Consider the following 26,244-nt stretch of genomic DNA (forward strand, 5'->3'; position numbering starts at 1 on the left):
GAGTTGTATGAGTTCTTTATATATTATGGATACAGCCTCTTATCAAATATATATTTGTAAATATTTTTTCCCACTTAGTAAGCTGTCTTTTCATTTGCTGATGGGATGCTTTGCTATGCAGGAGCTTTTCAGTATGATAGTTCCACTTATTTATTTTTATTTATTATTTTTCAGTCAATTAATTTTTTAATTTATTATTTATTTATCGTGTTATTTTTCCATGCTTAAAAATATTTTAAAATATTTTAAATCAGTTAAAAAAAATACACAACACACTATCCTGTTAAATCAACTTGCTGACCTATTTACATCAATTTTTCAAAAGAAATAAAACACAATTGAAGCCTCCATGTATCCTCTCTAATTCCATGAGCAACTCCTGCCCTGGGAAGGCAAGAGCATGACTTTCACACATTCTAATACATGATTTTATACTCTTACTTCACATAATTTGAATTCACAAGAAATATATTATTATACAAAACAATAATAACACTATTTACTATATGCCAATCCTTACATGTCAGTTACTATTCTAAGCACTGTACATGCATTATTTCATTAACCACTCCCCATTCCACCCCCCACATAAGATTTTTATTTAAATAAAAAAGGGTGGTTCCATTGCTAAAATCAAAAAGCTTACAAAGAACTCCTTTATATAATTTCTGTTCTAGACATTTGTGTAATTAATCAATCTCCTCTCTCTAGTGGGTGGTACAACTTCTACATGGCATGGATTATGTTTTATGTATCTTTGAACCTCCTGCAGCACCTAGAAATGCCTGGCACATAGTGGGTATTCAAAAAACATGTGCTAAAAGAAGTTTTTGCCTCCTCGTACCACCACGGGGCGATAGCTACATCATAGAACCTTTGAAGCACTGATACAATACTTTTGGCCTTTTTGAAGTTTAAACATTTGGAAATGCCTAGTCATAGAGTTCTAAAAACTTTAAGACAGTTTATTGAACACATAATTGCCCTACTTACTATGTTAAATAATGCAACAGAAATAGAGCCAGCAAAAGAACAATCTAAATGTAGAATATCAAGAAGCAGTGTGGTAACTTAAAACTTAAGTTTAATGGAGAAGGAGGTGATCACAAATTGCAAACATGAACAAGATTTCAAGATGAATGAGCATTATAATAAGGATCTAAGATTTGAGCAAGTTACCTCCGGAGATACTGTCAGGATGGATGCTTGCTGCAAAAGTTAAAGAACAAACTACATGTTGGAAAACTTGACATTGGGAAGGAAGAGAAGTGGAGCAGCAGCTATAAAGGAAAATACAGGTGAAATTCTTTGTCCACTAAATAAGACAAAGACTAGCTTATGCTGATGTCAGAAAGAATGGCAGAAGAAAAATCATGGACAGGGAAGGAATATTTATCAGTGAAAGGGGGATTATGAGTTAAAAAGGATTAAGAATCAAAGTTTTACAGTGTTTATTCATAAGGCGAATTTGATTCTGGAAGCCCAAAATACATTGAAGGAGTAATAAGATTTTAGAAAATACGGTTTCTTATCCTATTTTGTAATAGATTAACAGTTCCTACCTTCGCCACTCTCCATGCCTTCTACAAAAATCCCCCCACACTGGGGAAGAATCCAGTATCGGCGTCTGTAACGATCCTGGCCAAACATCATCGAACGTAAAGAGTGAGATGCGTCAAAGAGTTTCCTTCTGTACTGACTCTGTTGCTGTTAAAAATGATGAATATAATTAAGCTATGGATGTTAAGTGCTTTAAAAATTAATATGTGACTTTACACTTTTTATGCCTTTAGAGCAGATACATTTCACTACTGGGAAAAGATAGCAAAATAACTAAATATTACATGTCTGTCTTCAATTTCAGTAACACTTATGACGATAGAAATTATTTTGAAGGAAATTGGAATATTTTTCATGCCAGGAATTAAAAGATAAGTTTTATTTTATCAGGTATCTTATCTTATAGTAAAGCATGTCTTATACTTGATAATAAACAATGTGATCATGTACTTTATTGAGCCAAAGCAAACTGGCTCAATTCCATTGATTACAGTATATAACAAATAATACTTATGAATATAATTAACCATACCTGCATTTATCTATTTTTATACTCAGGCTGTAAATTTTGGGATAAATTTGTGATGAATCTAACACTGATATAATATACAGGTATCTCATAATATTAATCTCATAACACTTTTAAAAACTCATTTTTAACATTTTTCACCTAAAACTTCACTAATGCTACTGAAATTCAGTTTTTAATGAGAAATATGTAAATATATACAGTTAATAATTCCAATGCAATAAAATCCACAAATATATTAATGCAAATTAAAACATTAAGATGCTGAAACTATTACCATGAAATTCGACTGAATTTAAAAAGTAATCAATTCCAAGAAATAAAACCATGCATTTATTGACAGTTTATATTTAAATGAAGAGGTGAAGAATATAGGCCCCAATTAAGTTCAGGCAATGACTTAAGAGAAGGCTTTTAACCTTGGCATTAAACTTTTAAGGTTTAACTGTGAGAATGTTCTAGAGCTCCTCATTTTAATTACTTACAAAAAGCTTGTTTTTATTTAGCAGCCAGAAAAACTAGTCTCATACAAGGCAGAATTTTAAAATACAGCAAAAAACAAACAAACAAACAAATACACACACACACACACACATACACACACACACACACACACACATACACACACACACACATTATATATATAAACTGTAATCTGAAAGTGCTTACTTTACTCAGTTTTTCAATCTGTTTTTCTAGCTCTTCAACACTTGCTGCTTGGTCACCTTCATCCTATACATAACAAAATACAGTATCATTTACCTGTTTTTAAGATTTATGTATTTAATCAATCAGCAAATATTTACTGAAAGCTTCCTATGGAAATGAGTAGGAGTCAGTTTTGCTCTCTATAAACTAATACTCTGGTAGAGTATTAAAACACATAAAACATTACACTAAAAACTAAAAACCGCCAAACATTAGGAAGCTAGCTGTAAGGACCTCAGAAATTTAGTTATTAAGAGTCATGGAGTTCAGGAGGGTGGTGCGGGTTAAATTCCTTCTAGTGGGAATCTATACTAAGAGAGGCTATATGGAAGAAGTGTTTTAATTAGCTACTGAAGAATAGTTAGGAATTGATTAATCTGAGAAAAGAGGGAAGGGAATTCCACTAAAAAGTTTGACATATCTTGACATGAAAGGTAGATGAAGAGGTAAGGTGGGAGATAAGGCAAAGGTGAGTTTAGGATTAAACTCTCTGGTGCTGTAAATGCTTGGAAATGGACAATAATATGATCTTTGTGAGAGATTAAACAGAACTATGCTTTACAAAGATTAATATGGCAATAGTTGTAAGATGGCTTACAGCAGGAAAAGAACCAGAATTGGCAAATCTGGCAATTGGAATGATTAAAGAGGGAAGGAGAATACAGGCCTTAGGAAGATAAAAAAAAAAATAAAGAAAGAAAGAAAAGCTAATAGATATAAGAGATATTAGACAGAACTTTTAAGTCCTGGCAAATGATAGGCATGAGGTAGAGAGGAGTGAGGGAGATGAAAGAAGGAATAAATTATGAATGTTAAGGGTTTAAACCTGGGAGATGAGACTGCAAAAATATTGGTACTGTAATGTGAGTCATTTTTAGAGCAAGGAAGGTAAGTTATATTTTCAGTACATTGAGCTTTTAAAACATATGAAAAGCAACTAGCAGAGTTGCTAGCACATAATATGTAAATAGGTTACTTTCTTTCTGAAAGTTGTACTTTAATGAGAAGGTACAGCTATGGCTTAGATTGAAAAAAGTAAGAATTCTTTTTTGACGTTCACTTTCTTTGAGCATTTTTTAAAAAACACAGTCACCAACTACTCATAAACAGTTATTTCTAGATCAGCATGATTATCTCCCCAATACTAGGAAGTGAAAGGGAAATATCAATAGTATTACCAGTATCAATCATTTATCTACTCCTTCAAATGTAGGAAACCAAGTTACAGAGGCTTGTAGTTACATTTCTTGTGTTAATATTAGCATAATTTCTTTTGGTAATTAAACCTTAAAAGAGAATAGGTTCAATGACCCTTAAATCTTGACTCTCAAATAGATATGTACATATATACATGATTCTAAAGCAATCTTTTGACCAGCAGCACAAACGTTTAATAATGTTTATATAAAAATGCAATTCAATCAAAAATATCTAAAATAAGACATCGAAGTACATACGTATTAGTCAAATTAAATAAATGGCATTTCTAAGACTCTTCCTATAATGCAAAAGAAGCAAAATATTTAGTAAAGTTTTGTTTAAAGACATTTTGGCTAATAGTCCTTATAATTTTAAGATATATGAATGAATCTGAAAGACCAGAGAGAAAGGCAACAACAAATCTAAGAACACGGAATCTTTATCAGCCATGGTTTTCAACCAAAAGAGGTTATTACATGTCCCTATATGCTGGAGTTAATTGTTTACATAACCTCTTACGTGCCAACTTGTGAGGTTAAAGTTCACATAGGTTTCAACAGAAATCTAAGTATTAGAGAAAGACTCCATGTGTTGAAGAAATGAAGAGTGAGGAGAAGAGGAAATCATCTTTGAGACAAAGGGCTATGACTTAATTAAGGGCAATATCTTTTAATTGAAAGGAATCACATGAGTCTCAATGGAATAGTTCTCTGAAATTTGTTCTTTAATAAGTGTAACTACTGACACTCTACACTTTAATCAAGAGGTCAAACCTATTTTTGAAGGAATAATGTGCTTATGCTTATCTTATCCATCAGGTTTATTAAATAGTTAAAATTTTACTTTATTAGGAAATTGGTAAGCGGCTACCAGTTCTTCATTACAAAGATTAACTTTCAATTCATTTAAAGGAAATGCTAATTTTATTTCTTAGGTCCCAAAATATTATTTAAGAAATTTTAAAACTGTTTTCTTACATTAATAACAAGGTACACATTTGCTAAAATTTTGATCAATAAAACCTGATAATCTAATTAACTCTATAATTCGACACTCATAAAAAAACCCAAAATACTACTTTAAATGACACATCTGGTCTAAGAAACATTTACAATTTCTAAATCATTAATAACAACTTTTAATAGTTTTTATCTCCCTTAAAGAAAAAAAATGTATGGTTTGTTAATTATCCTTGTGAAAAAGAAGCCAGGCAAAGCAAATAATTTCTGTAAATAAATTCTAATTTAGTGGGATAACTACCCAGCAGAATACACTGAAATCTCAATACAGGGTTGTCAAATATATGAGAGTTAATACTTTGAAACAATTTATAATATTAAGTGTTTTAAAGGGATGCTAATTCGGTGAAAAGGTGATTAATAGTGATCAAAAAGGTTTAATTCCTACTATGGAAACAGCTCCATTTGCCAAATGCAGCAGATTTGGTTATAAATGGTATCTTTTGTTTAGGTAACTACAATTCTAATACCCAATTTATATACCCTTCGCATTATTTGTCATAGCATATAAATATATGATCAAGTGGTTTCAAAGTACAACATTATAAAATAATTTCTATAAGGAATCTCAATGTAGTCTCCTTTTCAGATTGGTACTCTTAAAATAAGTAAAGCTCACTCTAGTGATTTTTATCATCTTGGTTTAAAATAGAACATTGGGAGGATTTATAAAAACACTTTACATTTATGCTATTTTTACTTAAGAGAGTTGTGTAGTACATGATCTTATAAGTACCTCTGCATTATTATCTAGATTCAGTCAAAATTTGATTCAGTAATTTATCATTGGTCTTGATTAGATATTATTTTCACATGTTCCATCACTAAAGTCATCCCTCTAAGCCTTGTTAAATTCTTTAGCAGTACAGACTTGATTCAAGAAAGGAACAGTTATTTCTAGATTTCTTTAGCTGAATACTCCTGACACTGAGGGAACAAGGAATGGTGGGCTGTATATTCTTTTTTGAGTACCATTCGGTAGCCCTATCAATATTTCTAGCACTTTTTTTTTGGTAAAAGGTGAAATTCAACTTTAATTTCTCTTTTACACAAGTCCATTTCCAAGGCTTATGGTAGCTTCCCTTAAACACACACACACCCTCTATAACCTTGCCTTCTTCCCTTTAGCTTAACTCTTCAAAGCTAGCCCCTTCACCATGAATGAATATCTTCCAATATCTTAGGAGATGTTACACCTTAATTATTCTCTTTATCTCTAATCTTCAACCTCTCTCCCTGATTTTATTGACTCTTTCAATGAAAAATCACCTAAGTCTTTCTTCTGAAGAATCCTTAGTCTTTGTTCTCCTCTAGGAACTACTCTTTCCTCTGAAGCCCAAAGCTTGAAACAGTTATCCTTACTTTATCACTTCCTATTTATCACTTAAGTTAATTATAGTCTGGTGTTTGCTCTCATTTGTCTAATGACACTGTGCTGGCATTGGTTATCAATGACCCCTATGTTGCCAAATCTACTGAACACTTTCAGTCCTCATCACACTAGACTCCTGCTGTCTTAATATTGTTTATCACTCCCTCATTTTTGAAATGTTCAGCTTTCTTAATTTTTGTTATTACACATGTAGAAAAGAGTTAACACTGCAGATCTGACTTCTACCCTTTGAAAGGCCTGCTTGTAAAGTTAGCATTTGGGTGGTGTCTGGGAACTTAAAATCTGGAGGGTTCCCTGACCCTAACAGGTAAGATGGGCTAACTGGACCTAAACTGTGCTAACAATGTGTTTTATACTGAACACCTACTTTTCTTTGGAGAGTCTGGAATTTTGGCATATGCTATGCAGCGGGTGCCTATGTGACCAACCCCCTATTAAAACTCTGGGCACTGAGTCTCCAATGAGCTTTGCTAAAACAATATTTCACAACTCAATGCTAGGATAATTAAGCATATTCTGTGTGATTCCACTGGAAAAAGACTCTTAGAAGCTTGGCCTGGTTTCCTCTGGACTTTGGCCCCTGTGCCTTTTCTCTTCGCTGGTTTTGCTTTGTTTCCTTTTGCTGTAATAATTCATAGCTATAGCGTGACTAGATGCTAAGTTCTGTAAGTCTTCTTAGTGAATCACTGACTCTGGAGATGGTTTTGGGGACTACAGAAATCTTCCACCTCTCTAACTATTCCCTTTTCAACAATAAGCCTTGTGGACTCTTCTTAAATACTGATGTTCTCTCGGGTTCCACTAGACCAATTCCCTTGTGCAAACTTGTCCACTTCATGATTTTAAATTATTGTCTAATAATTATGTAAATTATGTGCTAATAACTTCCAGATCTATATTTTCAAGACTGAACTCTTCTTTGGGCTTCAGATTCTTAAATCCAATTGATAGCTGAACTCTTGCATAGACACCTCAAACTCAGTATGTCTAAAATAAACCTACCATCATTTCCTGTCTCCAATGCTCTGTTCCATACTCCCCACCTCCCCTAGCATCTATTTACTCTATTCCTCCCGATTACTCTTTCTTAGTTAAGTGCAACAATAGCATGCAGTCTCCCAAGCCAGACAGTTGGAAATTAAACTTACCCCTCCTTTAGCCTACACAATCCACCTTCAAACCCTACTCATTCTTCCTCTTAAATGCTTATTGAATCCTTTCCACTTTCTTCATCCCAACTACCATTGTTCTAGTTTCAGACTCCTCACAACTCACCTAAATTATTGCAATATCTTATGACTGATCTAGCACATTTTAAATACCACCTTTGATCTTGCCCTACCCAAATCTATTTCTATCTTCCACAGAGCTGCCACCGTGAACAACTTAGAAATCAAGTCTGACCATGTCATTCCCTTACTTAAAACCCTTCAGTGGCTTCCTATCACTAAAAAAGTATAAAATCCTAGTTTGTATTTATTACGTATGAGGCTCTCTAGTAACACTGAAGCACGTGTAAGTCCCTTAAAGGACATTATGGTTTTAGGCTTCTGTGCCCTTGATCATGCTATTCTCTGCCTGAAAAACTCTTCCCTGGATTCCTCCCCAGGCTAACATTTGGCCCAGCTTGTAGCCTCAGCTAATGGGTCCAGAAATCCTTTATGAGAATTTATTCCTTAGAAAGATTAAACGTTCTTCCTTTGTTCCTACCTAGCACATTTTAAATACCGCAATCAAAGCAGTTAACACTTAACGCATTACAGTTTCTTACTACAAATCTTCCACTAGAGGGGACTTTTAGTGCCTTATATTTCTTTGATCAAAGGTGCCTAAAGCTAGTCACATAATAAACTGGTGTCTGGGAAATACATCAGTCTCATTAAACCTGACGACACTTTTAAGACTTGAAGTATTGTACAAATGTAGTATGTTAATAAAATGAAAGAGAATATCTGAAATTAAGAATCTGCATAGTTCTTTGGAGAACCCTCAAGTCATATAAAAAGAAAAACTTAAAATCTTTTGTCCAATGTAAGTGACTTCTATGTATAGGTATTCTATTCAATATTTACCTAACCATCATAAAACAAACAAACAAACAAACAAAAAACCTGATTATTATTCAGTTTTCAGATGAAGAAATTGGGGCAATTAAGTGTCAAAATGGAATTTCAACCCAATTCATTTGACTCTGAATTCTGTTATTTTTCAATGTTACACAATCTTACTTAAGTATTAAAATCAACCTAAATTTGACTACCTCATCTTCACAGATGTCAGCCTTTTTTCCTTTTTTGTCTTCTTTATCTTCTTCATCCTCATCATCTTCGTCAGCTTGGTCATCACTATCATCATCATCATCATCATCATAATCACTGTCTCCTCCCTTTCTTCTTCGCTTTCGTCCTGGAGTGGGCGTGCCTAATGGATGTTGTTCCTCTCCAAGATCAATGCCACCGGAAGTGTCTCTTTTGCCTGTTTTCTTAGCATGAATGATTCTGAGTCTTTAAATATGAACAAATGAGATATGGAAGAAAAGGTTTCTTTCTTAAAGAGCATAATGTGAATTTTAAGCAAGAATAGCTAATGATATTTCTCTCACAATAAACAATAAATCAATGACAATAAAAATTAGAATTAGAGAAATTTTAAATTTATTTCTAGAAATTACAGAACATATTAACTTTCAAGAATAATTGTGGGTATGTCTCTGGAATTAGAACACATGTAAAAAAAACTTAGAAAGGTGAAAGGACTACTCCAGCAACGGCCAAGTGATAATTCCTGATCTCATACTAAGAGACTGAATAAATTTCCATTCACATTACCACAAAGAAACTATGCTCTTAACATAGAAGTTGAATAATTTCAGCATTATATTTCCTGGCAGAAAGCTAATTAAGTTTTAATGTTGAATATATTTGGATATGTTAGACTCTCTATAAAAGCAAACTTTAATTAAAAAGCAATTAAGAAGAAAAGCAGTAGTTCCAAAGATTCTATTTATGACAAAAGTAACCTGAAAGTGACAACAATCTTAGAAAATGTGATTGCTCGACTGCTTTGAAAGAAAAATGATAAATGGACTTTCTTCTAAGTTTGAAGTATATGAGCTCAATAAATTTCATATCTTTTATCTATTGCAAATTCTGGTCTTAATTTCATCTTAATTAAGCTTTATCTTTTCTAATTGTTAGACAAAATAAAATTTAAATTCTATCTTTGCAATTTGTATATTTTACTGGGTAACTTGTACAATGAGAAAAAAGTATATTGATTTTAATAAAACAGGACTTACTTGCGGAGTTTACCTTCTACCACCCATTTATCTCTCCTTAAGTTTGACATATAATCAATGTTCTTGTCGATTTCACTACCAATGTAAAAATTTATTAGAAAACATAAATTAATACATTATGCAATACATTAATTTGGTAAGCAAATTGCTGCAGTTGTTTGGTAAGTAAAAACAATGACTGCTAATGAATAACAAAAACAAACGAAAAATTATATTAATACAGTATCACGACTAAGAGATGTATAGAAAACTTAAAATGTCCATCAATAGCAGAAATGCACAGCTCTGAAATATTTGGATTGATCCTTTTTCTAAAAAGGTCAAGAACTAAAAGTAACAAAATTAAAATCTGTAAAATAATTAATAGCAAGGATAAGATGAATGTGGATTTGTTCCCCAAATGTTGGATACTGCAGTGGAGGACTTACTTTGGCTCTTAAATGAGATTGAGTACTTTTTCAAAAAAAGTACAAATTAATACATCAATAAGCTAATAATATTAAGGTTGCATTAGCACATCATAAAATCAAAAGTAGGTGGATGATTCTATAAATGGCTACTAAGGAAAATCATGTAGTCATCTATCAACAAAAGATGTCAAGGAAATAAAACTTCTAGATTCTTACAACAGTGTTGAATTCTGGCACCATAGTAAGAAAAGGTATTTTTACACTTCAGTATATAAATAACAAAATTATTAAATAAACAAAACAGGTTACAAAGATTATATATAGTATGATCCAAATTTTCTTTTCAATAGGTTGCCAAGACATTAAAATATTATTATTAATCTTCTCTGAATGGTGATATTAAGTGTAATTTTAATTTTTTTCTTTGTGCTAGTTCTGTAACTTCAAAATTTTCTTTAAGCGATTTGCATTACTTTGTGATAAGAAAATTCAAAACAGAAAAGAATCACCAGGAAACTTGGGCATATGCTTACCTCACCACACTCTTGCTGCATGCCAGTTCATTGATCAGAAAAGCCAGAACTGAGGCTTTCTGTGCTGGAGTGTGAGCCTGAAAAGCTTTGGTCTTCAGGCTCTCAGTAAGCTCAGTTTGTCCACAGTGGGCTTCCATAAAAATCTGCAAAATCTCGGAAACATTGTCTCGATTCACACCGACATTCAGCAAATGTTCTCCGAGAGCTGTTTTGGCCTATAAAATTTTGGCATTTTTATAGTATTGGTCATAACCATCCATCACATAAAACAATAAGATTTTAAAATATTGATATTATATAATCTAGATAATACTGACAAGGGCTTTATTCACATTTTTGATTAAGTGGAGACAAAAATACGCAAGTGATAATAGACAATTCGAGTACTTGTAATCTTTTTATTCCTTTTTCAAACCCTTGGTTAAAAGTTAGGCGGGGTGAAATCATCTATCATACCTTCTTTGAATACAGAAAGTATCCCAAGCCTTTCCAGGCTTTTTTAGACATTCTATTCGGGTGGTGGGGGGAGATGGGAGGTTCAAAAGCCCTATTATTGTGTTGTCTGGCCCTATGGTGTCATGGGGTTTATTGCCTGATATACTAAGTGAATAGGGAGATGAAGGAAAAAGTAACAGGTACAGTGGGAAGCTTCTCCCTATGCAATTATTACCTAGAGCAAAGCTGACTGAAATGTGTATCTTAACGGGAATTAAGATAACTTTAAACTTATTGAGTATCCACTGAGCAGTAGAGTCTTAACACACTGGTCTGCAGTTGCCTTGATTAGCCTGTTATTCACAGTGACTCAGAGAGAACACAGTATAATATCAGAAAGCACACATAAGTTCTAATTGCTTTATGAGTTATGAATTCTCTGTTTTGCTGAATATCACTTGGGTATCTCGTTAAATCAACTTGGTTTTTTCTGAAACCTAGAGGACAAAAAGAGTAATTTGGGAATGATCTACATTCTGTAGGTTTTATGAAACAGGTTTTTCTAGGTTGGTACCAATTGCAACCTGAGCAAATCTACATTTAATGTTTTGTAGAAAAGAATAGATCTATACGATCTTCTGCTAACATATTACATGCAGCCAGCTACCAATGCACTGATAGTACAAATTAAAAAAAAAAAACTTTCATATATATATATATTTTTTACCTTGTATCCTGTAATTAGACCCGGATCACATACAGCAGCTGAGAGGAGCCTCACAAGCAAGTCTTGTACTTCACCCATGCTGTCCCCTATATTTAGTAATCCCTCTTGAAGAACACTCAGGTTTGGAACATCAATATTCACATCAAAGCCCAAAACTTTACCAAAGTTTCGTAAGAACTGCACCACCATAAGACAGTCTGAAAATGTACTTCCAGAGAGAACCAGTCCTGGAATACGAGGCAACTCTGGCAAAGGCTGAAAATAAAATAAATTTTAAAAGCTATGATTTTTTTATCTTCTGAAGTTAAATAAGTTCCTGCCTTTCTCTTGTATTGACACTGGTGGGTTTCCCTCTGGATGGTAAATTCCCTGGGAACATTTCTGCAAACCCCTGGTAATAAGCATAGGATCTCGAATGCAAGTAACCATCAATAAATTTTGGTTGAGCTCAATATGAACTTAGATCTCTACAAAAGAGAACACTAATTTTAATTAACTTACATATTGATAAAGTGTGGGTTATGTAACTGGATAAAAATTAGATAACATTAAGAAATAAGCCTTTCAAAACTACTTTACTATGGGCATAGTAGGGCACACACTGATTTCTTCTAATGATGGAGATTGATTTATAATTAACACTTTTTTGGTAGCTCAGATATGACTAGTGTGCATCTGTGGGCTGTACAGTCGGAAAGACTGGTACCATCTTTGGTTAACGAATGCTGATAAATTACTAGGTCCACATGACCAGAACCTATGACCCTATCAAGAATCCAGGTATACTGCAACTAGCAGTCTTTAGGTGTCCTGTATGTAGTGAAACATTAATACTGTATTGAGTTTCAGTACTCAAATTAGAAAGCTGCCTCTTCCGCTACTTCTCAAACAGGCTCACATATTAACATTTTAATGACTAAATTGTAGTACCAGTTGTCATGGACATTAAAAAATTTAAATAAATAGGTAATCTAAATTAAAAACATTTTGTCCATGAATGGGATTCAATAACAGTACCTTAAATTTTGACTGGAAAAAAATGTGACTTGTAAGTATGTCTATTTATCTAAATTGGTCCTTGTTCAAAAATGTTCCTCCACCATGCACGTACTTAAATAACTAACCAAAGACTTTATCTACTAATATTGTGTAGAAGCACAGAACTGGCTGATAGTATACAACTCATTTGTTCCATTTGAAAACCACTTAATTCTGAGTTTTCTTTTTTCCTAAACTATATTGGATATATACATTTTCTTAAAGCTAACACAAGTGAGGTTTAAAATGGACTTACATATTTGATATAGCACATATGAATTTAAGTTAAAATAAAAGATGCAAGAAAATAAAGTTCACTTAAGATTTTAAAAAAATTGCTCACTATGGAGCTTATGGAATGTGTTAACTAATCTATATACCCATTCTGTGCTTAGAAATTTTATACATCTAAGTAACTAAAATTAGTATGTATACTTATTTTTATTCAAAAGCATTTATTCTAAGTAAATAAATAGGATATTAATATAATTAAATCCCTACTAGGGTTTACTTAAAGCACTTTAGAAAAGAGCTTACATAAATCAAGAAACGATCATTATTTGTATATCAGATGACTATGGTATGTAAGTAAATACAGATGTTATTGACCAAGTATAATAATATATTACTGAGTATTATAGAGATGATATGCAGCACTGCTATAATTTTCTAGAAATGCCATCTTCTTATCTATAGTTAAGCATAACTGATTTCTATTCATAAGTGGGTGAAATCATGCCAGTTACTAAATATTATTTTGCTTTTTCCAAATGTCTATTTTTATGTATTTTAGTAAAATTATAAGTTTGTGATGCATGATGGAAGAGAAAACAAACAACTTTGATTGGACACGTTTCTTGGCTTCAAGATGATAAACAGTATGGATTCCAGAATTTAATAAACTGAGGCTTGAATCCAAGTTTCCATTTATTAACTATATAGTCTTGGGTAAGTTCCTTAAACTGTGTCTCACTTTTCTCTTCTGTAAATGGGCATAAATACCAGCTCCACAGAACTGTGGTTAGAATTAAGTGAACGAATTCATATAAAGCACTTAGCGTAGTGCCTGTCATATAGTAAACATACTCAGTAAAAATAAGCTACCATTCCTAAAGTGCCGAAGGAGGTCACATATTATAAATCCTAATTTATTTGAATATCTATGGGGAGAAGTTAGATCTTTCTGTACCTAAATGCCTGGGAACAACCAAATGAAACATAGAAATCCTATCTACTTCTATAATTCATCTTTGTTAATTTCTACAGTACACCTACTTAAATTAAAAAGGCTTGTTGTAGTAACCCTTGTATGCATTAAGAATAGCCATTATCAGCTCAAGAGCTCTAGAGGTTTATTGGTACTCATCCAGGAGAGGCTGATTGGCCTAGGCTGGGAAATCCGCTGCTCCATTATGAAAGGATTTCATAATGACAGCTCTGGCAAAAAAATCAGGTGAGAATACAAGAAAAATTAAATTTATTTATGAAATGGTTTACATGATAAATTACCTTTTGGTCTGCTAAGCACATGTCTTCATTAGGCTTCTTCAGTTCCTTTGCCATTTCTAATTCTAATCTTCGTTGCTCTAGTTTACGCTCTTTATTTAATCTTTTTTCATCACGTTTTTCTTGCTTCAACCGTTCTTTTTCCTAAAAAAAAAAAAACATGTCCACATACTCTTTAATCATTTTATGTCTGAAAAACCTCCAGTTAAAATTTAAAAAGTGATTAAAGTGTTATTATTTCCATAAACAGAATTCTCTTTGGAAGTTTAGAAATAGACATGGAATTACAGAGAAACAATTACTTATTGCCTTTCAGTGTTTTCACTCTTTGAATTTCAAAATAATCTTATGACTATATATATATATCTATAATGTATTATCTATATATTATATTGATATAGTATCAATATTAGATTCAACTCAAGTTATTCCATTATTTAAAATCTATTCAATCCTTTCCAAGGTTATAAGAATAAAACATTTATTTATAAAAGCAGGAATATAAAATGTATACATGGCAACTAAAAATTTATGACATAAAGTTAACCAGCATTAACACGAATTTTTGTGTAGCTCCAGAAAGCAAGGGAAGATTTACAGTAGGAAAGTGGAAGCAATATGTTTGAATCTGAAAAAGCAGTTCTTTGAAAGTGAATTAGCGTGTCTTAAGATAATACCTGTGATGAAATACAAATGTTATTTACCACTATAAACAACACTTAAGAGAATGCAAAATGGGTTTGGAAGGTAATTCCAAAAACTTTCGAAAAATATTTTGGGTAATGGCGACAACATGAAAATAATCGTCCTTTCTCCCTGTTGTACGGATGACACTCTGCTGGAAAAAGTTATGAGATTTCTATAATATCAGTGTCATTACTTTACTGTCATACCTCAAATATAATTCTATTTATTTAGAGGAGAAATAACAGTAGAATCATCAGGCAATTCTAACCTAAAACTTCACATATCTGACATATTAATGATGAGTTTACTTCCATTACTTTCAAGGCTGATAATGTCTCTTCTTGATTAAAAATTTTTCAATTTTCTTTATTTTTACCAAAATAAAGTCCAACTCCTTACTTTGGATTTCAGGACTCTCTTCTTTTTCAAATTATCACCCACTTTTATTTGTTGATTTCATCAAATAATTTGCTATTCCCAATGAACACCTCTTATTCCCTTACTTCCTTATACTGGTGCACTTCAATTAGAAATGTGATTATTCCCACCTTGTGTATCTAAATCTTAGTTAAACACTGCCACCTCTTCCTTACTACCAATTTCTCTTTAATTCTCAGGTTTTTTGCTATAACTTAAACTTGCTTTTATCACTTTTAACATTTAAAAAATTTTAACACTTTTATTGATTCCTGTAATATATTAGCATTTCTGTCCATATCGTAACTATTTCCATTTAAATTACCACTGGTAAGAAAGTATACTGACTCCTGGGGGAGGCATGCCAAGGGGGAGACAAAGAGGAGTGGAGAAGTGTATTCCAGGCAGAACTGAGAAAGCACAGTGTATTTGAGAAATTGCTAGTACTTTCAAGACTGCAACATAAGTTGCAGTTTGAGTAGTTGCTAAATATTATGATACAGAGCCAGAGGCCAAGTAGTGAGGGCCTTTTTATATGATATGATCAAGATAAACTGTTCCTTTTTATTATACAGGCTCTAAATGTCTGGGTTACTGATTCATGCAGACATTTGGGAGGGAAATGATAAGGAAGCTATATTATGAAATTACTGACACCAAGAAAGATCTAAAATTAATCTTACAAGTTAAAAACTAAAAGCTGTTTCTGAGGGTCGGTGACATGAGATATACACAATATGTAACATTTCCACAATGCAGTATATATAGATTTTCGAATCAAATTATCATTGGTAAAACATCTTTTTTCCAGAATTAGATTTTCGATTTTTAAATACATAAAATGTTGCTCTAAGAGTTTTTCCAAGGAAGACTTAACTTTTTAGTTACCAGAATAAATTAAAATCACCAAACATACAAACATATTAAAAACATATTAAATGTCTCTTATAGATTTCAAAGTAGGTCGTGTAAATTTTTCTACTATATAGGACTAATGAAGAATTCTTATAATAGAAACTATAAATACAATAATCGAGACTACTCTACACTAAAAAACTGTTGAAAATGGTTACCATTTCTTTACAAAAAGAGAGAAAAGACCCATGTATGTGATACTTATGCTTTTTTCACTGTGCTCTCTTAACATTGTTGGCAATCTGGGGGTACACACACACTTCAATTATACATAGACAAGGAGTTAGAATGCATTTAATGCCATGAGATAAATATGGCTTATATTCTTGGATATCATTTTTATCTAGAAATATGCAATATTTTTTCCAATTAAAAAAGCATGGCTATATTATGGAATAGAATGTAAAAGCGATATCAATTTTTAGGATAAAATGGAGATTTCCAAGAAATCTTAGAAATTTGTGGGACAAGAATCCATTCTTGTCTACTATTAGAGATACTTCAAAGGAAACATGGAGTCTCTATAATTAATGAATTTTAATGAACTGAATAGGACTAATAAAAATCCTGTGGTTCTGGTACAAGATGACTCTCAAAGAACCAGAGCTTCTCGGGTTTCCCCAATAATCAATCAATATTTCAAACAGCATATGAAGACAGTCACAATCTAGCCCCATACAGTTCTGATCCCATCTCTCATGATTCTCAGTGCATTTCCCATGCTCTAGTCACACTGTGTGATATTCCTGTATTGAGAAGACAGTGTAACCAGTTTGAGGTATTTCTTGGATGATGATGATGAAGAAGGGAGAAAGGAAGAAAGAGAAAGGGAGAAGAGGAAGCAGAAGCAACAAGCCAAGATAAGTGTATACACAAGGTTAAAAATCACTAACCCCTCTTTGCACCTTCCTCCTTCCTGCCCCCACAGGTCCTGTTTAATTATAGCACTGTACTTTTGTGTATGTCATCCCCTCTGCCTGGAATGCAAGCTCCTGCTCTTTTTTATAGAAATAAAGCCTGTTATTTGTTGTTGTCATTGTTCTTCTTCCCACAACTACTTCAGGCATTTTGATATTTCTTTGTTGAGCTTCTACAAAACTTATTATAGCATTTATTGTATTCTGTGACAATTATTTGTTTAAAGTTGACCTCTCCCGCTTTAGTGTGAGTTTCTAGAGGTCAGAGGAACAAATTTATTCTCCTGTCTCTTTATGGACCTATTTAATTCCCAGCAGTACAATTTGCCAAACATCTCAAGAAAGTTTTTAATGATTTTATCTCTCTTCCTGACTCTCAAGCCTGTATCTGTTCAAATTTCCTTCCACTGGTCTAAATATTGTTCCTATTTCCGATATTAAAGTTATCATATGTCTCTAATGTACATATTCTGTGTGCCTCAGCATGAAAATTATTTAAGCATCTATGAATTTGATAAATAATTCTACAAATAAATTCTACATAATAAATTCTACATAAATAAGGATAGGTTAACATTTGTACTAGTCATTAAAGATTTTCAATAGCCAATTTTTTCTCCACTTTTTATATTTCACTTCTGTGGACAAACATAACTGATGTCTTCTATTTTATATACAAACCTTGTATTCAAAAATGGAGTTCAATACATTTAATAATAATATTCAGATGATATTTAGGAATTTAAAAATACCTAAAACATTTATCTAGTCCAATATTATTAATTTCTTAACCTTTTTAATTGTATACATTGTGATTATATGTGCTTGCAAACAGACCTCCTCCATATCAGAGTTAAATAGATTTATTATCTGATAATTTTTCCAGAAACTAAAGTTAAAGTGCCAGTGCTATTTTAGGCCATTTGAAGATGTTGAAATTTGTGTAGTACTCACTCTTCTAGACTTCATATATTGCTTGAAAGAGCTGTATTATTTACCTACCTTTTACCGAAGCCGTTTCTTCACAAATTAAGTTGCCGTGCTTGATTCTACATATAATTTCAATAATATTATATTTTGTTTATATGTCAAATATTAGGCTTTCACAATGGAATTTTCTAATTATGCAAGGTCAGTTCACAATAGACTTTGACCTACCAGAGATAAGTCTTATTAAACATAACATAATATGAAAAGAATGTCAAAACATATTTTACATTAACATTTGTTAAATTTCAGGGCAATAACTTAGAGTTTCTAAAAATGACTACAAAATATAGCTCTAAAGTATATTTTAGATTGATTATAAATAATTATAAGCAAATTAGTATGCCTCCTCCCAATTTTTTTTTGGCCTTCATCTCCCTTTCCCAAACTACTTTTCTAGATGCAGATTTTCTTGACATATACGTAGATTCTTGGAATATAAGTTGTTTATAATAAAATATCTCTTTTATCATCTTAATTAAAATAGAATTTTCTGTATCAAAATATTACTAATGCCTTAGTTAAGTCATTTAAATTTCATTTCAGAGTTGAAATACCTTTTGGTAGCAAATGCATTAAATTTAGGATATCCTAAACAGCCAAAAATTTAGAGTAAAATTTTCAAATCAGTTTTTTACTCACATAAATATATTATTTTAGGGACTCTAAAAGGATAAAGTATTTCTAGAAGTCTAGAGCACAATAACAAATATATGAAATAAATTTATTCTATTTTAGAATTATAGAAGTTTAAAAACCTAACAATGAATGGGGTAGAATAATGAGCTGTTATTGTAAAGTTTTACAGCTTATCGGATTGCAGAACAGGCCATCCTCAAGAGATCATATTGCAAAGACGCCTATGTTTTTTGCATTTTATGATTCTACTGGGTCTCTTAGGTGTTTGTTCTGGGCATAATTAGGAGAATACATTTCTTTTGACAGCAAATGTACTTAAAATTTCAAAGACATAAATATAATTTAAGAGAAATAGGTTTACCTCAGAGTGCAGGAAGAATAAAAGTGTAAATAAGATTAATAACACAAGCCATTTATAAAAGACAAATACAAAGAATAAAAATGATACTGTTTTATAGTCATATTGAGTATGAGCAGAACAATCAGGGCAATTTTTTTTAAAGGGATCTATTTTTACATTAAAAATATTATGAAAATTAAGTTTAAACAAATGAAAAAATTATGAATCTATGATTTAAAAAGCTGTATTTTATATTTTAATGAATGTTATATTTTATTATTATAATTTATTATATTTTATTGGTATAAAATATTTTAAAAGAAAATGCAGCAGTATCACATTTTCAAAAAATCCACCAAAATATTATACAAGTCTGTAATTACCTTAGATTAAGTATCTTTAAATACTGTGAATAGCTACTGTTATACAAATGTTTCCTAAATTAAAATCAAAACTGTTAATAATTCTTGAGTCAGATAATTAAAGATTTTAATATATTTAAATTAAATTGATAAAAATTCTCTCCAAAATCTACTTTCTTATATATTTAATATTTCTTGTATAATATAAAATATTTTATATTTGTTTTTAAATAATTATACAAGTACAATATACAAGTATGTCATAAATAAACAGTGTTTTCAACTGAAAAATGGATTTGCTTAAACAAAACTGTCTATATGTGCAATTCTACTTTTTATTTTTCACTAAGTAATGGTTAGCGTAAATATAGGATTATAAAAATTCTCAGGACTAGAATCATTGGGAAGGTTATATATTTTTTATGCTTTCAAATTGTTTATTAGATGACTTCTAAAACCTGAACTACTCTTGTATTTTATGATTTTGTCCCTGAGGTACTGGTACAGTCATTCTGTGAGAGATGCATGTTTAACAACCTTTTGTAGTTTATTGATCCTCGGGGAGACACACAAAAGGCTCTGTTATGATTACTATGGTTGATTATTTAGTTAATAAGAGTAAAGTGATTATAAATTTGTGACTGGTACAGGTTTAAATTTTTATAAATGAAACAGGAGATTTTGAGCTACTTTGTCACGCTGCTAAAACCAACATATTTCCAGTGATTAGTAATAATGAAAGTAGATCCTGTTACTTGAATTATACTTGGAGACTAAAGCCTTTTTTACTCATGAGACTAAAGACTATTCTTTCTTACATTTTATGAAAATATTTATGAAGTATGATGATATACTAATTAACATATAATTAATATAATAATGAGTAAAGTAATTTACACATATCTAAATATTCTCACTAATTGTAGATTTATATAAAAGAAAAACTACAGAAATAAAATATCTAAGATAACCAATAAAATTTTGGATTATTCTTAGTAAAAAATATATTGAGTTAACATTAAATCAAAAAGTAACATCAATGTAGTGTACACACAGAAATATAAAAGTGGTATTTGTGCTACCTTCTTGCTTTGACAGATATGGGGAGTTTCTTGGAATAATTTCCAAGATGTTATAGGAGATCTTTAATTAACAAGATGAAAGCAATTAATTTTTTCACCCGATAATTCTTTAAACATTACTCATAACATTTGCATTTTTGTTTACCTTCTATTTTTCTTTTTTCACAATCTAATAATTAATGTCTAAATGTACTAAAGTTTAGAATCAACAGTTACATTTAGGCCAATTCAGAATTTTGAGTTGGCCCTGCCTAAGTATCATATGGCCTTAACTTTACAATGAAGTTTGTTCTTTTAATAATTAATAACAGAAAAAAATTAGATAGGGACATTAGGAAATAATAGGAGGCAGAATATGAAACCAAGATATGCCCATTATTGGTATTACACTAGTTACATTTTGTGCATGTTAAGTAATGCACGATGGACAAGGAAATGGACAAGTACATACAGAAACATTTTGTTAATATTCACTGAGATGCAAATGTATGTAAAAGATATGGGGAAAGTTTAGATCATCAGTAAAAACATATGCCTAGTTACTGCTTCATTGTTTATACCATACAGTTTTCTCTCTGATGAAAAGCATCCTTGGTCTTTTTGATTTTTCCACAGTATCTAATTTAATGCTGTGCACACAATGGTAGTTTAAGAAACTAAAAATATACTTAGTTGATCACAGATCTATAGGTACCATTCAATAAAGGAACACAATTTAAAATCAGAATAACTTGTAAAATTATCTAGTCTTGTTCACAGGTCTGTAGTTATCAAGAAAATAATAACTTTTTAAGAACACAGTTTTACTTAGGGGATTCTTCAAACATTCTGATAAAAGATTCTGTGATACATGTTTTTATGTTGTTATTTTTACATAACAGTTCTTTGAATGTTTAATAAAAAAAAGGCACCTAGACTAAAATAAAATTAAGATTTTATTATAAAAAGTATAAACAGAAAACATAATAATGTACTTATTCTTTAATGATTTTGTTTATCCTCAATTTCTTTTCTTAGCACTTTTAACAGCCACTTTCATTTTAACTCATTCATTCGACTACAATTTTCTGAGTACCTACTACATATTTGGCTCTAACCAAAGAACTGGCAATACAATGGTAGACAAGACAGACAAGATTTCTGTCCTCACAGATCTTACATTGTGTGAGGAGACAGACCATAAATGGGTATAAAGTAAACGAGATGATGAAATCAAGTTCCAGAGGTGGGGCATAAGAAAAGGCAAAATTAGTTGTTCTGGGAAGGCCTCTTTGACAAGTTAACATTTGATCAATGACTAGACAACAAATAAGAACCACAGAGACCTTTTATTTAGGAATAATAAAAAGATTAAAATGATTGGAATATATTACATAAGGGACAAATTGTATGAGGTAAAGTTGGAGAAGTAGACAGAAGTCAGGGCATATGGGACTGTACTGTCATGGTGAGGAATTTGGACTTCATTATAATTGCAATGAGAAGCCACTGGATAGTGTTAAAATGTAATCTGAAAAGATCAATCTGGTTGTTCCATGGAGACTAGATAGGACTGCTGAAGAAAACAAAAATAAAAATAGAAAGCCAGGTTCTTTAAGTTATTATGCTTTAAGTTATTTCTTTATGAATACATGCACATATTTACTTTTTTTTTTTTTTGGTTTCATATTTTGGCATGGTTGCCTTGACTTTTTTTTCTTATTACTTATGTTTGATATGGCAGCCCTATTAAGAACTTAAATTGCTCAAATATAGATGGGTTAATTTTTCTTTAGTTCCTTCTCATTTTATCTGATACTTGTTTTTATAATCCTAAGTACTTTAGATTGAAGGGTAAGTATTCTGTATACTATTCATGTTCCTTTTTTCTGAGGACAAAGGTAGCTAGGAGAGAGAGCTCTACCTGGTTTCTCCGTATCTCTTTACAAATGTAAACTCTGTACCTGATTTACTCTGTCTAGTCAAGGGTATATTCTTTTCCTATGAAAGGTATTCTTAGGCTTTGAAGGATTTTTAGAAGATTTAATTTTAATACCTTCATTTATCCTGTGGCTGCTACCTTCGACTCAACCTGGCTCTGATCCACTTCTCCTCAGCAGCTTTTCCTACTCTCCTCCCAGGCTACAAGCCCAAACATGAGAAGTCAGTGGAAGGGATCATGTCTTTTGGGTCTTGTGGGTACCTTTTAACCTGGGGATTCACTCCTTTAGATAATCTTATTCTTACTATTCTCTTGGGTCTCCCCTTCTACTAAATCCTAGTATGTCTAGAGATAATGCTCTGGGTTATTTTCATTATTATGCCTTTCTTTAGGTTTCTCCTCCATCAGAAAAAAATCAGAATGAGAACCCCTGAATCTTTTTACTCCTTTTGGTAAGAAACAGATTCAGCAGGGAAGAACTTGCCTCTTGAAGGACTTTCCAGATTTTTTCATGAGTTGCTTGTTTAGTTGCTCCCTCCGTTTCCATCTCTCCAGATTGGAGGAAATTAGGCTGAGCTTTTAGAGTTTTAATTAATCTCCTTCCCTAAGCTTCCCACCACCATACTATCAAAAGGGAACAGAGGGAGCAACCACGCCAATTCCTGGAATTTGTTACTTCCCTCTTTCCCTTCCTGTCGTTTTTCAGAGATTAATGAAATCGTGCATAGATTCCATTATTATGTTAGGTGTAGAGAGTGACAATGGGCCTGGACAATCGACAAGTGAGGAGGAAAAAGACAGCAGGAAAAATATTAGGGCAAAACTTACATAAACTTTAGGAAAGTCACATGAAGTGATTGCTAAAAAAGACTTTAGAGGTAATCTATGTTAGTAGTCCCCATCTCTGGCTATGCATCTTGCTAGGCCCACTCTACACAGCAAACACGGAGTAATAAGCAATTATAAGCACTACGTGGTGCCAGTATCGTTCCAAAAACACTATACATACATTCATACCTATTCAATCACGAGTACAAACTCTGTGAGATAGGAATTAGTATCATCTCCATTTTATAGATGAAAAATTGAATCACAGAGAGGTTAAATAACTCACCTGAGATTATACAGCTGGAAAGTACTGAAACCAGAATTCGAATCTAAGGAACTTGGTCAAAATGTCCAAGTTCCTAAACAATACGCACATTGTTTCTACATATCAGAAATCTATAATAATAGCGTGAGCGAGAGTTGAGGCTAAAATACCGAAATATAGGCCTCTCAACTTCTAGACCAAACTGTCATTTTCATTAATTCTCACTGATTAAATGTTTATTCTCACTTGATAATCTATAATCCAAAGAGGCAGGTATCATCATCTCAGTTTTAAAGAAGGAATAGCCTGAAGAGGTAAAGCAAGTTGGTTCAGGGTCAGCATGGGAATCTGAGTCACTCAAACTCCAAAGCTCTCTAGTTATAATGGCCACAACTCTGTTCAACTATTTAAATGCAGAGTGTATTCCTTTTACCTTTAACTGATTATTTTAACCTTTAACTGATTTCTATTAAATTCCAAATAAGCTCATTTTGACTTATTTCAATAACTTTTTTATTCTGAATTATCTGTTAAAAGTTTATTTTAAGGAAAGTGCTTAGGCCTAATTTCACACAATGCAAAAGGTAATTTGGAGGGCAGAAGTCCATGGTTGGGCTAACTAGTATTTGAATTAGGACACATATAGGATTTGTCTAGGCATGCTGTAATATTAATTTTATAAAACTCTGTTTACAGTAATAGCTACTTTTATCTAAATGAATACCGTTCTGTACATTTAAAAAAGATAACTAAAATCTCAGCCAAAAAAATTAACACATACATTGAAATCCTTCCTTCATTCTTTTATGTTCTAACAGTTACTATTGTTAACTTGTGGTTTGCTTATGAGAGCCAATAAATCATGACAAATCCATACTCTGAAAAATTTATATTTAGAAGAGCCAATGCTTTAGGAAAAAATGTTAATTTATAACAAGGTAATATTTTTCTAGAAATATACACTTACTTCTGCTTTCTTACGAGCTTCCATAGCTTTCATGAGCATCATATGTTGTCGCCTTCTCTCTCGTTCCTATTAGGCCAGATAAAATTAGGAAAATAACTCAACCACTGTTAGTTTTCATAGTTTGATTTTCAAATGGAAAAACAACAAAACAAACAAAAAAAAACTCAATAGAGCATGTTTAGCATTTATAGACAAGTCACGGTAAATACTAAATATAAGACAAGAATGGCCAGTCTGTGCATGTTTTAGTTCAGGTTTAGAAAGCAAATACAAGAACAATCAAAAGCAAAAAGGTAAAGCAATGAACATGGAGACAGTGTAAACAGAAGCATACAAGATTTACTTATGGTCAGTTGTGATGCTCCTTCAAAAGCTGGCAGAACAAAAAGCATAATGGTTGGCTGGAACAGGTCAGTTACCTTACATCTGCTATTAGAAAAACCACAAATATGTACTACAGTCAATTAAACTAAAGGTTGTGTTGTTTTTAAATTTTTAGATCAGGCAGAAATTGATTTATAATCACTGACTTTATCATTTTATTTCAAGTATACTATCATTTTGTAACTCCAATAAGCCACCGAAAAAGTAGAAAGTTTTTTAAAGCTTTAATAGCAATTTAGACTAGTCGTGGTTCATATACCAACATCAATGAAATGGGATATTCCTATTTACTGATGTCTGCCACTTGATGCGCTATTTAAAGCTACAAAAGCTGCACCAGGGGCTAGTAAGTGGAATCTAAGAGGCACAGTATGGAAATAAGGTAAGCACTAGCTTACTTTGATAATCTCATTTTCTCTTAAGATTAAAAAAAAAATCACAGTTATAATATTTAATCAATTCTTTTTGTTTAAATACATGTGGTCCCTCCAGAGGGATATTTCTAAAATTTGTCTATAAAACCAGAATATGTTTCATATTCTCTCATCAACCTAACTCAAAATTCCCATTGTATTCAATGGCAGTTTTGTGTCTAGAATGATAGGAGAATATGGGTTATAATCGTTTTGAATTATGTAGTGATCTAACTCTCATTGTGACATCAGTAATGTAAATTTTTAGACAGGAGCCTTATAAAAGGCTTGCACAATTCAATTAAAAATCTTGGAGATGTATCACATTTCTTTATAGACAGACAAGCAGATGTATGCAATGCACTGTGCTGTAAAGCCATGCAGCAGTATGTAATATGACAGCAGCCAGTGCTACACTTTATGCATTGCTATGACAACCATATCACAACCAAATCACAATGCGGTGTTAGATGTACAAAAATAAACATACCCATACCATATCTAGTCTATGCCTCTCCAACTCCTGGTAGAAAGAGTTGGCACAACATTATGAAACAGAAATCACAGAGTCATGAAACCAATTTTTAACCCCCCTCCAAAAGACACCAATACCAAAGCAAGGCAACAAATTGTAAGGTGAAGGAAAAACTTAAGCAGGAATTATATTGGAAATTTTAAAGAAAATATTTAGAAGATTTCCCCAAAATAGATCTAAGAAAAATTATAAAATGTACATTTCAATAATTATATAACTATATGTATAC

General features: G+C 31.9%; 1 protein-coding gene across 1 annotated transcript in view; it reads right to left on the reverse strand.

Moving 5' to 3' along the window:
• The window catches only part of BAZ2B (bromodomain adjacent to zinc finger domain 2B), a 292,925-nt gene that overhangs the window by 35,800 nt on the left and 230,881 nt on the right, over window positions 1–26,244 (reverse strand). Inside the window, exons 21-29 of the mRNA XM_039855749.1 lie at window positions 25,977–26,003; window positions 24,684–24,749; window positions 14,360–14,500; window positions 11,813–12,067; window positions 10,651–10,865; window positions 9,708–9,782; window positions 8,670–8,913; window positions 2,759–2,821; window positions 1,563–1,707 (exon numbers count right to left, since the gene is read on the reverse strand). Of these exons, the coding sequence (XP_039711683.1) occupies window positions 1,563–1,707; window positions 2,759–2,821; window positions 8,670–8,913; window positions 9,708–9,782; window positions 10,651–10,865; window positions 11,813–12,067; window positions 14,360–14,500; window positions 24,684–24,749; window positions 25,977–26,003 (1,231 nt within the window). The remainder of the gene's footprint in view (window positions 1–1,562; window positions 1,708–2,758; window positions 2,822–8,669; window positions 8,914–9,707; window positions 9,783–10,650; window positions 10,866–11,812; window positions 12,068–14,359; window positions 14,501–24,683; window positions 24,750–25,976; window positions 26,004–26,244) is intronic.

The sequence above is a fragment of the Pteropus medius genome, unplaced genomic scaffold (assembly GCF_902729225.1).
Source record: "Pteropus medius unplaced genomic scaffold, Ma_sr-lr_union100, whole genome shotgun sequence".
NCBI lineage: Eukaryota > Metazoa > Chordata > Mammalia > Chiroptera > Pteropodidae > Pteropus > Pteropus medius.